The following is a 16,877-nucleotide window of genomic DNA, read 5'->3' as shown; positions in this document are numbered from 1 at the left end:
GCGGCGCCCCCTCTGTGCTCCCCCCCCCCCCCCCCCGCTCACACATGCAGAGTGTCCAAACATTCCTGCTTCCTGCTCTGTGCTATCATTTAAGTAGTTTACCACAGCGAAGACACGGCATCATTAAAGCGTGACACAAAGAAGGTGCTTGTTTGGCTCAACATGGGAGAACCATCGCATTTGTACGAATGCCAAGAAAAAAAATAAGTGAACCATTTTTATAGCTATTTTAGTGTGCTTGGTTGATCAATTTGCCCGTCCAATGTGTGAACACGTGATTTTGAGTTCTCGCTATTGTTGCAGTAAATCCGCATGCAGTGTGCGGGTGAAGCTTATTTTTAAATTCATCCCTCATGTCTGGACACACAAGCAAAATGCAGTACTTGCAAGAGTGTGCTCGGAGTGTGATTTATCGTTCTCTCAGTGTTCAAGAAACAAATAAGAGGCTAAGTTTGGAAATGTGTCCAAATCGTGTTCACACCTGGTGCTTGGAGGCGGCAGCAGAACAGCCTGCGAGGGGGCCGCAGGCCCTGGAGCCACGATGGCAGCGGTGGCCATTGTCACGGGGAAGGGACTGGCGGGGTGGACTGCCCCTCCTTGAGGCAGCTGAGACTGGACCACAGGCATGGGGGCGATCTGGATGATCTAAATAAATAAACAAAGTGAGCGCTCCGCATTGTGAGCTAAAAAAAAAAATTCTTAATAATTGCGCAATGCTGCGAACCTTGCTTCCTGCCTGAGCGCCGTTCTGGACAGGAAGAGGCGGGGCCACAAGAGGAAACTGCTGGGCAGGACCCGGCGCGGTGCGTACCGTCGCCATGGGGACAACCATTTTACCCTGGAGCACCGGGGACTGTGTTTGCACTGAGCGGCGGAAGAATGAATATATGTTGAATCGCTGCAGTCTAACTGAAAATTTGACTCAACTGTCAGGACGTGCGTACGGATTTTCACAGCTAAAGCGGGGTACACTTGTACTGATTTGATTTAATGTGAGAGAGCCCACACCTGCAATGGTGTCAAAGGGCATCCAGACTCCCAGAAAAAAAAGGAGACGGTTGTTGCCTAAATGGCAATCATTCTCTGTCACAAATACAAAGTTTGTGGCTTGGCCCAACTCACTGTTGACCACACGCACAAAGACTTGCAATCATCAATCTTGACCACAATGACAACTCTCGGATCCCAGTGTATTCCAAGCAGAAAGGGGAGGGGAAAAAAATCGCTCACAACACTTGAACAAAAATCACACCACAGGATGATTGCTGAGGACAATCTTGAAGGGGCGTCAGTTCTTTACTGACTTTGAGCAGAAGGGAAGGAAAATGCTCAAATTTGATCCAATCGTCGGAATGGACGTAGCCCACCTAACCTAGTCCATAACTTCCATTGATATGAAAGTCATCACAAAGCTCAAGAAAAATCCAAATACACTGATGGATGATTGTTAGCGCTCACCTCTTGTACCTGGACTGGACGAATAACACACGATCGAACTGTGACTCTGTTGCTTCCCATTGGCCAAGGGCACGTGCGTGGGCGGCGCCGCGGGCAGGTTGAAGATACTGGTCGGCTGACAGAGCTGCTGCGGCGGGCTCTTGGGGTTGGCGGGGAGGGTGGGGAGGATGTACTGCACCTGCGTGATGGCCTTACCCCCCGGGGGCGCAAGGGAGGGAGCAGGGAGGAATTGGGGCTGGAGCAGGGGCAGAGGCAGGGGTCCGTTGGAGTGGCTGTTGGAGGACGGGGGCTGAGGCTGTGGAGACGGGCTGATGAGCTGCACGGCGGGCTGCCCCGGCAGAGCGCCCCCGAGGACTAAATTAGTCACCACCCCGGCACCCACGGGGCCAGGCGGCGGGGTGGAGGAGTAGCCGCTCGGCAAGGCCGTTGCGCTGCTTCCCGGGGCCGAGCCGATCAGGAGTTGCGGCTGTTGGAGCGTCAGGGGCTTCCTCTCGGGTGGGTGCGGGCTGGACGAGGCTCCGCCGTCTCGAGGTTTGCTGACGATGGGGAGCGGCGTGCTGATGACAGGGCGCATCACGTTGGTCAACACGGTGGAGGCCACCCGCACGGCGCCGATGCCGAGGTGGGAAGGCGACGCGGGGATAACCGACTGGCCTGAGGAAAGCGAGAGGGAGAGAGGGGAGGCGTGCACCGCTCCCGTTTCACCCCCGAAAGAGTCGTTCACGTCTCCTTCTCCCCTCTTGCGGGGGTCGGAAAACCCCCCTGACCTCCCATCTTCGTAGCGCTTGCCGGCCGGATAGGAAGACAGGGACGCGCTCCGCCCGTGATGCAAGGAAGAGGAGGCCGCCGTGGAGCAGATGACTGGGGCGAAGACTCGCTGGGAAGCAAAGCAGACCGAGATTGATCGCATCCTGTCATCTGCATGACGTCAATTTGCAAACTTCACTCTTTCTGAGACAGAAACGTCTACAATCGGAAGCAAGGCATCCCGTTGAAACAAACGGAAACGGAATTCATCCCTTTCGGCCCTGGAATAAAGTTTGATTTACCATGCTTTTCATGCGTGTGAAATTGGTCTGAATGATTGGGAAAAATAATCTCATATTTGAAGTAAGATTTCATATGGGATGACTTTTTTCAAGGCCCTTTCAAAGTAATGTGCATTAAAAATAAACTTTATCAGATGCATTATACAGAAATGTTTTGGTGCTGTGGGGTAGATTTAGGCTAAAACAAAGGCAAATGAACTGTGAATTAATAGGAAAGACTGTGTGGACTTCAATTCGAGTTGACGACTCCCAAAAACCGTTTGACATGCCGTCTTTTCAGTGTTCACTACTACAACTTCACCAAATGCTACCAAACAAGTGTGGCGCGAACATAAATCACTTTTCACGTTTCATGAAACGATAACATGTAAACATGAGACGCCCACCGAGCTTTCTGCATCGATGCCATGACTGCAAATTGTCGTAGAGCATTCAACAAGCGAGGTTTCACTGCATTCAGAACCAACCCGTCGGGAGACGTCCGCTTACCTTCTGAGCGCTCTCGTCACCGGAACCTCTCTCGCTGTCGCTATCAGTCACCCGCTCCTTGCACTTGAGGTCAATGGAGCTGCTTGGATAAGGATCCTCTGGAGAAGAACAAGCATCGCAGCTACACTTGACATTCAATGCCACAATGTCAGAACACATTCGTGTAAAGTAGGGACGGTCAATTCGTCAATTTTAGTGACCATGGGCTCAGAAAAGCGAGACACGGTGACAGTTTTTCCAAAAAGCGACTAGCAACCTTAATTCCTGCTAAATAACTAAAATAAAAATATGTTTGTGACAGAGTATCCGAAGTGTATATGTCATAACCCGACACAGTCATGAAACTGCCATTTTTTCGAGCCTTACTCTAGAGTAGCTGCAGGATGCAAGGTGCGACGGGCTCAAAAGTAAAACTTTGGTTGTGGTTTCTTACCGATGACGTCATCATCGCCCTCCTCCTCACAGATGACCATGCGCTCCTCGTCGCTGGTCATGTCCTCGCTGACGCCCCGCTGTGACTGTGACAGGGGTGGAGCGTGGCTGGAAAATTGGCCACCCCCATCTCCACACATCTTTTCCAAAAAAAAATAAATGGTAAAAATCACAAATTATCCGCGACTCTCCAACATGTCTCAAATGTTTTCGCTCTAAATTACAACCAAAGGTAAAATCCACATTATGCAAACTTTTTAGAGGAAATATCTCAAAAACCTGATGTGCTCGAAAAAACAGTAAAGACATGTTTTAGATTTCTGTCAAAAATATGTTTGGTGACACATAAAGCCTTCATTGATTGAAATTTGCTGTTGACTAATGTTAATTGTATGAAATTACATCAGATCAATTCATAATGTGCACACCTAATGTGCACATGGAGACTGGTGCACCAACAAAACATATAGAATCAATTCATTCCCACTCCTTGCTTCAGCGTTCAACCAATTAAAAGATGACCCGAACGACTATTTTTTTCTTTTTTTTAGAACAAACGGTATCTTAATATAGAATATAGATGTTCTTCTCTTGTTGAACTTTGACATTAATATCATAATATCGCAGCTTTGGTGTAAGATCAATCAATCAACCTGTTTTTTTTTTTTTTTTTTGTAGAGCGCTTTTCATACATGAGCATGTATGAAAAGTGCTTCACATAGTTAAAAATTGGTATTTTATGGGGGGCCTTTGACCAGCTTGCACTCACTCACCCACTTGAACGACATTTCTTAGCTCAACTGTGACCGAGGGATAAAAACGGGAATTTGCGTGCAACCTAATCTTCACCTGTGCCAGTTCTGCCAGGGCTTGTGTATTGCCTCTGTCGCCCCTCTCCATGCTGTGCACGGCACTTTGCGAGAAGGCTCTGGGACGCGTCAGCTGACTCATATGACCCTCAGAAGTCTGATTCCTCTCTGACATGCCCGCCAGACCCTGGCCCACCACCCCCTTCATCTCCGCAGAATGCAGCTCTACCGGGCAGAAGAACAAAAGGGGTGTTACGGGTAAAGCTCCGAGAGGCGTGTCTTTGGAGAGTAGCGCGAGACCAACCCGTGGACTCAGACATGCTCCTCTCACGGATGTCTTTGCCCCCGGGGACACCGCGACCTTCGGAGCTGGACTTCTTCCTGTCTTTGTTGCACCACTTCCAGTCTGGGTGAGCCTTAAAGTGGGCTTCTTTTACCTGCACAGACATTTTAAGAAAAATGTACTTTAGAATGTCTCGGATATAAATACAGTGGTGCCTGGGCCTTGAGATACGAGTGACTTCATGTGTGAACGTACACAGAATACAAGCCGCCGTTTGGACATTTTTATTTATTTTTTTGCTTTGGCTTTGGCTTGCAAAGTATAGATGACAGTTGCACAGGGTTTTTTTCCTGGGTTCAAAATTGCGTTGCCGCCGCCTCCAGCTAATTTTGTGCCGCCCCCAGCCAGACCGATTGATATCGCTCAACACGGCGTAAAGCTCCAGCTGTGCTGATTGACGGATTGGTGTCCCTCTGCACCCCTTCATATTTTCACTTTGTTGCAGTGTCGCGCCACAATGGAGGCGCGATATCAAAGCAGTTTACTGTAATTTTATTTTTTTAAAGTAATAACAATTACACTTTGTATATTTAAAAAAAAATGGGGTCAGTGTACCTGGAAGGCCAGGTCGTGGTACTTTTGTTTCTCTTTCGGTCCGAGGGCATACCACCACTCGCCCAGGATCTTGCTGACGGTCCTGTTATCCTGGTTGGGGTGGCGTTGATGAACCAACGCCCGATGGCGCTTGCTGAAAATCATAAAGGCGTTCATCGGTCGCCGAATGTGGTCCTTCTCCCGCTAAGAATGACAAACAGAAATCATGTTTAACCCTTTCACGTACCTTGTATCCTGATAACATGATAAGCTGTCCACTGTAGTGACCGCTGTCCCTGAAAGGGTTAACTATGAAAGACTCCAATCCAATACTACACATTGGAAACTCGAATGTTGAAGGATAAGTCAAACAATTTGACCCCAAAAATATGCTTCAAAAACACCCGTCATGCATCAAGTCAGGCAAGTGTGTCACTCTCCACTGCATTAAGAACAGAGAAAAGGCCTACCTTTCCGGGGCTGCTCTTGTCCCCATCTTTGGGCAGCGCACCGAGGGATTGGGTACGTCGCTTCACAGGAGACGTAGAGAGGGGCTGCTCAGGCACAACGCCTGGAAGGAAGCTACAGGACGCAAAAGCTCAAGTTATTTCAAGTCAACTGTCACGTAGAGACACGCACCGGCCTTCTATTAGAATCCATTTACCGGTAAATATCTTTCAAGACGAAGAGGGTATTTTAGAGTAAACATGTTCTACTTCACGAGCTCATCTCCAATGAGGCTGCTGCCTTTCATGTGGTCATAGTGAGCAGTGAATTCAGAAAAGCTTTTGTTCCGTCTGCTTTGTTCTGGTATAGAGCGCTTCCGATGCCCAAATGAGTGCAAAAATTACACTCACTCTCTGCATGTGTGGGTACAAAATCGACCAAAGCAAGAACATCCACAAAGGCTAAAGGGGTGCACAGCTGAATTACAGCAATTTTGACCGTCATGTGTGGGATTGCTCAAATTTGATCTGTAAAATGTGAATAAAACATTGTGTGTGTTTACTGGGACAAATGCAAACGCGACAAAAGAAGACGTACGGGTCATCCACATCGCTTTCCGTGTCACTGTCGGGCTTCTCCCTTTCCGTGTCCGCTTTCTCCTTCTCCGATTCCTCGGGTGCGGTCACGTTCCGAGTCGGGGGACCCCTCTCCAAAATCTGAGGGGCCTCTGCGGGCTTGGGGGGTGGTCCCGCCCCCGTCTGACATTCTGAGAAAAATGACATACATGAAACATTCATGGCAAATTCACTCCGGAGTATAAATCGCCCCAGTCAGCCAGAATGCATCATGAACAAGAAAAAAAACACATGTATAATTAACCATGGACGATAAGTTAGATTCTTTTTCAGTCTCAGTTTTTGTCAAACAAATGTTTGACAAAAACAAAAACAAATGTTTTACAAAAACTGAGACCAAGAGCAGTAGCGCACAAACTCACACTGAAAATCTGAAAATCTCTGCTTCCGAATCGTGTTGACAGCAGTGAACAAATTACGGTTGCACTTGAAACGTCCACTTCTAGCGACGGAAAAGTTTTCCTTTTGGGTTTAAAATGGCTTCCCTTAATGAGAATACTGTGCCCAATGGTAGAATTCTGGTAAATTATTGGACCTTCTTGTGCTGTAAATTGTAAATCCTTGTTGTGGCGGAAATGGACCAAAACTATTTGCTAACCACCAAAAGAAAGTGGAAAAACAAATGGAAGAAGAAGACAAAGTCACAACTAATGTGGACTATCTCCCCGCAGCTAGCTCGCTAATTCAGCATGCGGCATCCACAAAACTACTTGTGGCCACAATGCAATGCGGGATTCCATTTCAGGGAAGCCATTTTAAACTATAAGTGAAAACTTGACTGAAGTTGGGGTTGACATTTGAAATAAGTACATTCTTTCATACGGCAAAATAAGCGACCTCAATGTGTTCTTAGCTAATTCATTGAAATTTCACTAGATAATGTTCAACTATGGGGTGGCGATGCACATTTAAGTTTGCATCTGACTGGTCAAATTCAGATAAATGGAGATCATTCCAGAACAAAATTATTGCATGTTTGAGATATGCATACTGCATGGGTCATTATTGCGATATTGATATTTTTTCGATATATTGTGAGGCCCTAGTTAAAAGCATAATTTTCAAACCCAAACAGAACTCGTTCGCTGCCATCAACACAAGGGAACGGGCATTGGGTGTCAGTCTGATTCTAATTTTAATATACTGTATGCAAGTTCCACCTGAGAATAAGTCACATGAATGGCCAAACTATGAAAAAAAAAAAGTATGATTTATTATCCGAAAAATATGGTACATGCGGAGGAAACAAAAGTCTCAAAATGGGCATACCTGTCTTTGGAGTGGTTGCGTGGGGGTGATTGACAGGGTGTTGACCCTCCCCCGGTTGGGAGGCGGCATCTGATTGGGTGGGTGCCAGGAAGGGCACTAAAGAATGCCAGGGGAAAACTGGAACGGACCGGGGCTCGACATTTGTCCACACTGTGGAGAGAAGACATGGGTTGTACAAACTGAGGGTTGAGGGGTGCACAAATGGATCCTGGGAGAGTTTTTGTTGGGTCATCCATCAACTGTCAATTTTGCTTTTTTGAAATATCCTGCACAGAATTTAAGGTGACCTCGACTTACAAGCAAGTTTTTTGAGATACTACCCAACTTAATCTATTTTTTTTGTGTTGCGTAACAAGGAAAAAAAATGTTGAGTTAAGCACTAGTCAGTGCTATTTCACAACAAATAGCCGATGACGTACAATTCATCCATTTTCAACACCGCTGATCCTGAACAGGGTCGCGGGGAGATGCTTGAGCCTATCCCATCTTACTTCGGGCGTAAGGCAGGCTACCCCCTGAACTGGTCGCCAGTAAGTCGCAGAGCACTCGTGTACAATTCACAAAAAATAAATAAATAAATAAAATTGGGGTAGGTACTTGCATCATTATTGCCACTGCCATTTGATGTTTATTGTAAAACCAACAAGGAAGAACTACACATTGTGCATTTAAGCTCAACATGTCTGCTCGCTTGATGTTAAGACACAATGCAAAGCACCACAAACAGGCTAACAAAACGAGCATCAATGCTGCGGTATTATACCCCTTTAAGTGATGTACTTGAACACAAACGGTGCGGCAATACATATAGACAGAGATAATACTCACAGGTATATATTCTCCATCCTCAGAAAAAAAAAAGACTAATATTGCAGCATCTTACTGAGTTTCGAAGTTACTTTCTTCTTCATGCATTTGTTATGTATTATACTACACCCTGGTGGCGATGCATGCACACCAGAAAACAAAGCACAATGCCAACGGGGCAATGAGGCTTCAAGTCATGATGCACAAACTGTTTAATTCTTTTCAATGTATTTCATTATTTCGGTGCTACAGCTAGCCATTGTGTTAATAAATCAATCTGTACATTTTTTTTATGATTAATCGATTAATCAGATTTTAAAACATGTTTTGATTTCCATCCCTTTATTCAAAAACAAGACATTATTTCAAAATTGACAGTGCAAAAAAAGCACAAATAAATGGATTATAATTAATGTACTGCTTCATGTCCAAAAAAAAAAAAAAAATGGCAAAAATGTTGATCCTTGCTTTCCAGAGTAAAAGCATATGTTTGATGTCTTATTTTGATGTATCACAAGAATCAGTCTGATTTCATGGTGGACTACAGAAATGTGAGAATATTTGCTGCTGACAGGCTGATATTCTGAGGATTAGGACAATTTTCAGTTAAACATGATCTCTAAAAGAGTAATCAATTATGTAAATAGTTTGATTAATATGATGAAATATTAGTCATCAATTCATTGTTGTTCATTGCTATTAATAATTTTAATCCTGCATGTTTTTAATAATGTACAATGTATTTTTGTGCCTAAGAAAAAGCATTCCGGACGTTTTTGTTGGTGTATTTTGGTGCTGAAAATTATTAATTGCATTAACAGTCATTTAGATAATGGAATATGCTTTTGAGATGTGTTTTGAGTTATCATTACGGTCATGCAAAATAAATAAATAAATACTCGTGACTGGAGGCACCACTATCTACCATCTTATGGGTGTTGGGGAGCAACCATATTTGGAATTTGGGTCTTGAGATCATAAAGTACAAGCTGTTCTCTGAAATCTGATTCAAAAGCAGCAGGCCTTTTTAAATTTGATTACCACAGTTTTATTTCCTTGTTTGGGATAAGAGAGAATGCCAAATGATGGAAATTATCCTTTTTTGGCATAATGAAGCCAGAAATATAAACACATACAGGCACAACTTCCCAAATTTGGTTCCTTCCCCTAGGACATAAACCTAAGGTAAATATCACAAATACAGAAATTATTTCTGTCGGTTATTATGGCAAAGATGGATGAAAGAGCTTTTTTTTTTTAAAGAAACTGATGCTGCATTATGTCGTGGGACTGTAGCAAATTTCAATTTGCAGGAAAAATTGGGGGGAATTCACAGCTGATACACTATCCTACTAAATTCAATAAATAGCAGTCAAACAATGATGAATAACAGGGACTAACCAAACATGCTTAATCCTTGGCGAAGATACTGACGATTCTCTGATGAGAACATGGTGACGTTAAAATTGATGACTGTTATCCCAAATAAAAATCAAAATTAAAAAACGTGTGTTGGTTTGCTCTTTTTCTACAGTTTTGTCTCTTATACAAGAGACGGTGACTTGGTCCAAAATGTGGATCTGCTATTGATGGGAGGATTCTGTTTGTATCCGTGTCATCCTTCACAGTACGGCTGAGTCGAAGTGTAGAGGAATTGTTTGGCTTCCAATGTGAAAGAAACGCAGTAGAAACGTTCCAATGTGACAAAAACAAAGTTGATTGTGGTCCAAAGATTGGGTTCCCTCGTTGGCTTTGGTCCAATTACTCCTGTTGCCCTCCCGGTTGTTTGTTTACATTAGTGCTGCGGCGTGGCGCTGAAGGGGTTAACGAGGCCTCGGATGGATCCACGGCCTGAATTACAACATCTATGCGGCCACGATGCAGTCTCCCCAGGCCATGTCACGACTCACTCTGCGCAAAACCGGAGCTCCTTAGACACGGCGAAGCTGCTTAAGGTTAATTCAAATGCAAAACTGTAGATAGAAGCTCAGCGTCCAGTGAGGTTTGACTCTTCTTAGGGGGTTACGCATACATGCCCCGGGCGGGCACCAGAGCCCGAACCAACGCGGCGCCCGAATCGGGAGTTAGTCCTCGGGCACGCCCCTGGTCGCGCACACGCCGCACAGACAGACCCCAAAACGACGCGCGTGTTCTCATGTCTCGGTTACAAAGGCGTACTGGAACCACGCACGGCTCCAATTCCACTGTCCCTTTGCCAGCTACTATCCGCTGGGCTCGTCGGAGCCCATTGAGGCGACGGAATGGAACGCTCTATTCCATCGAAACTACAGCGAAGAATGAGCGCGCCCAGTACGATCTTGTGCTGGTGTGACTACCTGTTTGCAAGGTACGGTCAGATGTCGCTGACTGGCGCATTCATCCATCACAACCTGACCAATGTAGCCAGCACTACCGCCGCCCCCGATACAAGACGACAACCGAGGTTACGATTCCCGTGAGCGGGCATACAAAAAACGCCACCAACCGCCCTTTCCTTCTTCTTCCTCTTCTTCCCCCTCCTCCTCGTCGGATTTAAAGCGTTACGGCCGTGGAAGCCGAGAAGCAAGTAGTGGAGAGCGCCGCCGTCTACACGCAGGTTAGCTAGCCGCTTCTCGCGGACCACACCGCAGGCACACGTCGTCCACTTCGGGGCGGGTTTTACGGTCCACCAAGGTGTACCCTCGGCCGAGGTAACGCGCTTATTTTTGCACCGGCCCTCCGTTCTGTTCTCTTTTTTCCCCTCCCCTCCGTCCTCTTCTTGTTGTAAACTAGGTTGCTTTGCTTGCTTGCTTGGCTCGCTTGCATTGCCTCCCCTCCCCTTCTTGCTCCTGTCAACCTCGCCCAGCCTTTGTCCCACCCACCTCCGCCAATCCGGTCGGCTATTGGCTAAAGCGGCCCCCAGTCATGTGCCCGCCGTCCTTTCTGATTGGGCCGAACGTGCACTGGAATGCCAGTCATATGCAAATATCATCCGGTTCCAAAATTATTTGCGCATTGTCGATGACCTAATCTAAACAGTGTTTTGAACAAAAAAAAAAAAAAAACACGGCCTCGACAATACAACATGTATATTTACATTTTATTACAGTAACACTGACTGTTCGAATGAAGCTCTCTCTCTCTCGAGTAGTACAGTTTCTTTCGTTTACACCGCCCCTCCCAACGGCTCGTACCATTGGTGCAAACTGTCGTAGTCGGTTTGACAGACATGGAAGGCGACCAATTGATCACCGACATCGGATGTAGGCCAACCAATGGGCTTATAAGTAGTTTTAAAGGATCCCGCCCAATTTACAAACGCTCCAATTTGTGTTCCTGATGAGAGGCGCTCGTGAGCTCTGGAGCGTCATCAGATTTTGCAATATGATTTATGTTAATGAGGCCTTTGGAGTATATTTCATGTTTAAGATAATTTATCAGCGTTGTAGATTACTAATCACACCCCTTCCAAAAAAAAAAAAAACTGTACGAGAGTATGAGAGATGATTGATATCAATCTCGAAAACTAATACTTTTCAAACCATTGTGCACAGATGGACACTTCCAAAACAGACTGTGAAGCGTTCTGATGCAACATGCTTGCACAAGGGGTGGGAGAGGGGAAAAGAGGAGGCCGCTTGAAAGAGAAGGAAACGGCTGAAAAGGTCCATGAGTGGTGGGTAAAAATAGACAGAGTAATTTTCACCAGGGGAGGCATGGACGGGGGAGGAGGAGAGAAAAGAACTTGTGAAAAACACAAGTTCTCTCAAACAGAGGAAGGCTCGTCGGCCGCAGACAAAGGGAAAAAACACTCAAAAGTGTCGTGAGAACCGAACCTGGACATTGCGAACGATCGCTCGATGTGTTTCTCAAGCAAGATACATGAGTCATGCTGAGCTAGCACATCCAGACAAATACAATACTGGGAGGGGTCTCCATTACGGTCAGCCCATCAAGAGCTTGAGATATGACCAGAGATACTGGGCGAGACTCTGGCAGGTTGCCCTCACTCATGAATACACTTAACAACCTCAGCACCAAAGTGTGCACCTCCATTTTGTCATTAAGATTCAGACTTTTTTAATGAAGAAATGAAGTCTGATGTTTATAAAGCATTGTTTTGCAATGCTGTTGACAAAAACGGTCACACGGGTTCTTCCTTCGTCCATTTTTCCACCCCAACGGTTTTGTGGCAATCAGTTAAAGCGGGCTCCACACACATCAACGGGGCAAAATTTAAGCATTTTCCCTCCCTTGCAATCTAAGTCAGCAAAAGCCGAATGATCACGTGTCGAAAATATGACCCTGAGGTGTAGCCTGTGGTGTGGGCTGGGGGCATATTACATTGTTACATTTTGGGGATTTTTTTTACTGTATGCCCTTTTTCAAAAAGCGAGCAACGTGTATAAACATCCAGTATTTGGTTGAAACCCAATGACTCCCACTGATTAGATGCCCAAGAACACGATAACTTGTATTAGGACAGAGAGAGAGAAAGGAAGGAGCAAAGAGAATGTTTTATACTTTAGTATTTACCAAAGTTTAAAGTATGAATGGCGGTCAGATGAGCATGAAGTCAAGGAGAGAAGGCCGGAGATGTCACTGCAAACCTCCAGGCGTTCTCATGTTATATGTCACATTGATGACACACAACGTGTATAGGAGCCAACACTCAGCCAACATGCAAGTCCTGCTCAGGAGTGCACGTTCGATATGTCAACTGGTTTCATTTCGCATTTCCAGACAATTTTGTGTAGCTCACAGGTGTCACAGTCAATTTTCTGAAATTAAATAAATGTTTTTAAAAAATGGGAATAACTGATAACTGGAACTTGTCCGCCAGTTGTAGAAAGGATTCCCGGAATATGAGATGAAGCCGCAGGGTCAAAAAGATATGTGAAGAAATAATCAAGTTATATTGGATTCTGAAAAATTTAGGGCATTTTTTTTTTAATCAGATTTCCTCAAAAAGGCATTTCTTTTTCAACACAAAAGTTTAATTTCTCCCGAACCCATTATCTAAGTCTCAAAATCCTTGCAACGGTGTACTCAAGTTGAAGTGGCCATTCCAATCATACTCAGCATTTGTCATTTTTTCAAAATCCTGTCAATTTGCTACTTAAATATGAGACATTCCAAATTGCTTCAATAACAACTCAATTAAAATGTACTACATATAAATACAAATTGGACCTAAATACATTTGAATAAACTGACAAAAAAATGAGTTCTTGATAATTAAATTGAACTTCCAAGTTAAAAACAACTGAACTGTACTTGTGCGGTAATTCTCCCGCATTCCGCTAGAGGTAGTTCACATACACATACTTCAATTTGAGAATCGCCGCCCGAGAGTGAAAAAATAAAACCCTCACCCCCATTCACTGGAGCCTTACGAACCCTCACTGCCGCTGTACTTGTAATGTGTGTAGGAGTTCCACCAATGCTTGGGTCCTCTTTTAAGAAACATCGTAAGCCCAGTGTGTGTGTGTGTATGTGTGTGTGTGTGTGTGTGTGTGTGTGTGTGTGTGTTTGTGCCACGTGTGCGAGTAACTTTTCCTCCCACTCGTTACCTCCGCTGGCCACGGTGCAGGCGAGGTGCCACCTTCCGTCGCCCTCCCATCCAATCTCGCTCTCACCTCAATTCGTCTTCAGCCCTCCCCGGCGCCTGCCGTTTACTCGCTCCAATTATAACTCGCATGCGGCAGTCCTTCGCAGTTACCGTGGCAACAGTGATCCGCCGCGTCACCTGAGGTCTCATCACCGGGACGTTTGCCTCCTATCGCATTGAATTGGACATCACTCGTCCGTCACCCGACTCGGGGCAACATATCGTGATTTGTGGAACCCCCGCTGGCCCCCAAAGAGAAAATTTTACCTTCGGTCCGGATAAGTTAAGAGACTTCTTACTAAAATAGAGTGTGCTGGAGTGTACAAATGAAAAACCTGTATATCAGATACAAGACATACTGATGGGGGTGGAGGTTGGGGGGTTTCTTCGGCTGCCCTGAGCCATCCCCCCCGAAAGAAAAATCATCTGTGGTGCACAGGCAATGCTCCAGTTTCGCCATATGGGGGCACTACTTGCCTGCAGATACATGGCCAATGGGATATGTGTACCAGATAGTTGGACAGGTTATACACAGTGGAGCACAAAAAAAAAAAAGATTCAATGACAAAGGGATGAAGAATTTCCAATTTTTGGGACGTGAGAATGGTTTCTGAAAACTTTGCAAAGTCACCCGACTGCATATTACAAACAGTTATGGATTCATCTCTCAAATGACTTTTTTGCGGGAAAGGTCCTTTTCGAGGTGGCGGGAACCAGTGGCACGATATCCAGATGTGCTTGTTGCCATGGCCGGTGAGGATATACAAGGGCTTTAATGCGTTACGTAAAAAGCGCGGGCCACGGGCGGGAGGAGGGAGTGAGCTGGGATGTTATTCCCGGGTATCCGTATCCGGGTAGACCAGGAGAGGAGAGGAGGGGGGCGGGGGGGTGCGATGCCACTGCAGTGCGATGGAGTGAAGGGTTAAAAAGAAAAACGGAGAGCTTTATTTTTCCGAACGATGTTGGTGAAAAGCGCACACGTGTGACAGGTCGTGTGTGTGTGAGTGACACGGACAAGTTACAATTTTGGAAGACCAGCAGTGTCGTGAAATAGTGAATTAGTCGTGAAGAGGCCATTTTGAACATCACCCCGGGGATAAAGGTTCACATTTACCATGTAGTAAGAAATGTCCCTCCAAACGGTATTTATTATTTGGTGTATGGTTGATCATAAAACTGTTAATGGTGAGCAGAAATTATGCAGCACAGTGTCATTAGGCAGAAAATGCTTTTTTTTTTTACATCATAAAAAGCTCTAGTATACACACACACACACACACACACACACACACACACACACACACACACACACCAATTTTACGATCTTAACTAATCCTAAAAACAGACAAGTGTGTTGTGTACTCAAGATGACCAACATAGCACAACACACAATCAACACTGTCCTCCCTGAAACCAGAAATCTACCGTAGTACCATGGCTGACTTGCGAGGGGCAGCATGGTGCCATCGGGAAGAAAGAAGTTGCAGCAGCAGCAGCAGCAGTAGTAGCAGTGGCAGTAAAAGAAACTTAGCTGGTAACTAAAATTACTGTTCCGTCCGTCGCTTTGCCCAAGTCTGTGTTGGCCATACACATACATAGACGATTGGGCCTATGCTGACTATGCTCGGAATGGTGGAAAAAGTTCAAATTTGGCCCGATTATTAGTATGCGTCCAGCCTCCTTTCCCAAGTGTGAGCCTGACTGTTGTCCAAGCAGATTGGCACACTCCACACCGCAGTATAAACACTTAGGATCATCTTTCAGAGACATGCGACAATCGGGCCTTTACTGACTGTGATCGTAACAGTAAAAGCTGCTCATTTAAGGCCCAATTGCCAGTATAGTCAACTGATTAGCATGTCAGGCTCACAGTGCAGCGGTACAGGGTTCGATTCCGGGTCCGGCCTTCCTGCGTGGAGCTTGCAGGTTCTCCCCCATGCCTGAGTGGGTTTTCCCCGGGTACTCCGTTTTCCTCCCACATTCCAAAAACATGCATGGCAGGTTAATGGAACACTCTAAATACACATCCCGAGGTGTGATTGTGAGCGCAGATGTTTATTTGTCTCTGGGTGCTCTGCCATTGGATGGCAACCGGTTCAGGGTGTCCCCCACCTAATTGCCCGAAGACAGCTGGGATAGGCTCCGGCACACCCGCGATCCTCGTGAGGATACGCGGATTAGAAAATGGACGGATGGATGTTAGTATGAGCTTTCGTCATTTTTAAGAAGTGGGATGAAAAATCACTGTTTGTGTTCAAACAGTGATTTTTCACACCAAAGGATCATCACTTGGGATCATCTTTCAGAGACATCTGAAAATTAATCTTTTATTTACTTTGATCGGAGGGCCGAGTTATCTGTATGTGTGTAACCTAATTATTGAGATTGTGGAGGAAAAATCACTCTTAACACGCTCCATAGAGGATGATAACTTGAGACAGTTTTTTAGAGTGAATTACATCTTTGCTTACTTAACTCAAAAAATCACTTTAAACACCCCACACACCTCAAGATAATTACTTTGGATAATCTTTCACAGATATCCAGTCCAGACCGTCAAGGTCAGCAGAGGTCCGATTACTGGCCGACCTTTGCTCAACACACACTCCCTCACTTGCTACACGATGAGACTTTCATGAATTTAAAAAAAAAAAAGTTTTTTTTAAATTTAGTGAACATTCATGACTGTGGGAGGAAAAAAAAAAGATTTACACCAGCAGTGGGGAATCTCTCACATCAGGGGCCGGATCATATTTAAGAAAAAAATATCATCCACGGGCCTTCGGTAGAGAATCGCACCCGTTTAACGTGTTCTCATGTGTGTTACACACACGCACGTGTGAGCCCGTGTCATCTGATTACCCACAAATATGGGTAATTGTATTTACTGTCTCCATGTCTTGTCAGTATTTCATTAGCTCCCGCTGAATTGTTTGCTTTGTTGCCATGGCAACAGACGTTTAGGCGCTCACATGCACATTGAAGCCGGCACTCCGTGATTGACGCCCGGTTACT

At 45.4% G+C, this 16,877-nt stretch overlaps 1 protein-coding gene across 2 annotated transcripts in view; it reads right to left on the bottom strand.

Annotated features, from left to right (window-relative positions):
* cicb (capicua transcriptional repressor b) overlaps positions 1 to 16,877 on the bottom strand; it is a 39,201-nt gene that overhangs the window by 5,286 nt on the left and 17,038 nt on the right. For both annotated transcript variants that reach the window (XM_019896061.1, XM_019896062.1), the window contains exons 3-13: positions 7,466 to 7,615; positions 6,159 to 6,327; positions 5,585 to 5,696; positions 5,136 to 5,318; positions 4,542 to 4,674; positions 4,278 to 4,462; positions 3,430 to 3,568; positions 2,997 to 3,094; positions 1,459 to 2,335; positions 725 to 864; positions 482 to 645 (exon numbers count right to left, since the gene is read on the bottom strand). In XM_019896061.1, the coding sequence (XP_019751620.1) occupies positions 482 to 645; positions 725 to 864; positions 1,459 to 2,335; positions 2,997 to 3,094; positions 3,430 to 3,568; positions 4,278 to 4,462; positions 4,542 to 4,674; positions 5,136 to 5,318; positions 5,585 to 5,696; positions 6,159 to 6,327; positions 7,466 to 7,615 (2,350 nt within the window). The remainder of the gene's footprint in view (positions 1 to 481; positions 646 to 724; positions 865 to 1,458; positions 2,336 to 2,996; positions 3,095 to 3,429; positions 3,569 to 4,277; positions 4,463 to 4,541; positions 4,675 to 5,135; positions 5,319 to 5,584; positions 5,697 to 6,158; positions 6,328 to 7,465; positions 7,616 to 16,877) is intronic.

This window comes from Hippocampus comes, unplaced genomic scaffold (genome assembly GCF_001891065.2).
Source record: "Hippocampus comes isolate QL1 unplaced genomic scaffold, H_comes_QL1_v1.1 scaffold55, whole genome shotgun sequence".
Lineage (NCBI taxonomy): Eukaryota > Metazoa > Chordata > Actinopteri > Syngnathiformes > Syngnathidae > Hippocampus > Hippocampus comes.
This window is presented reverse-complemented; position numbering and strand designations above follow the sequence as displayed.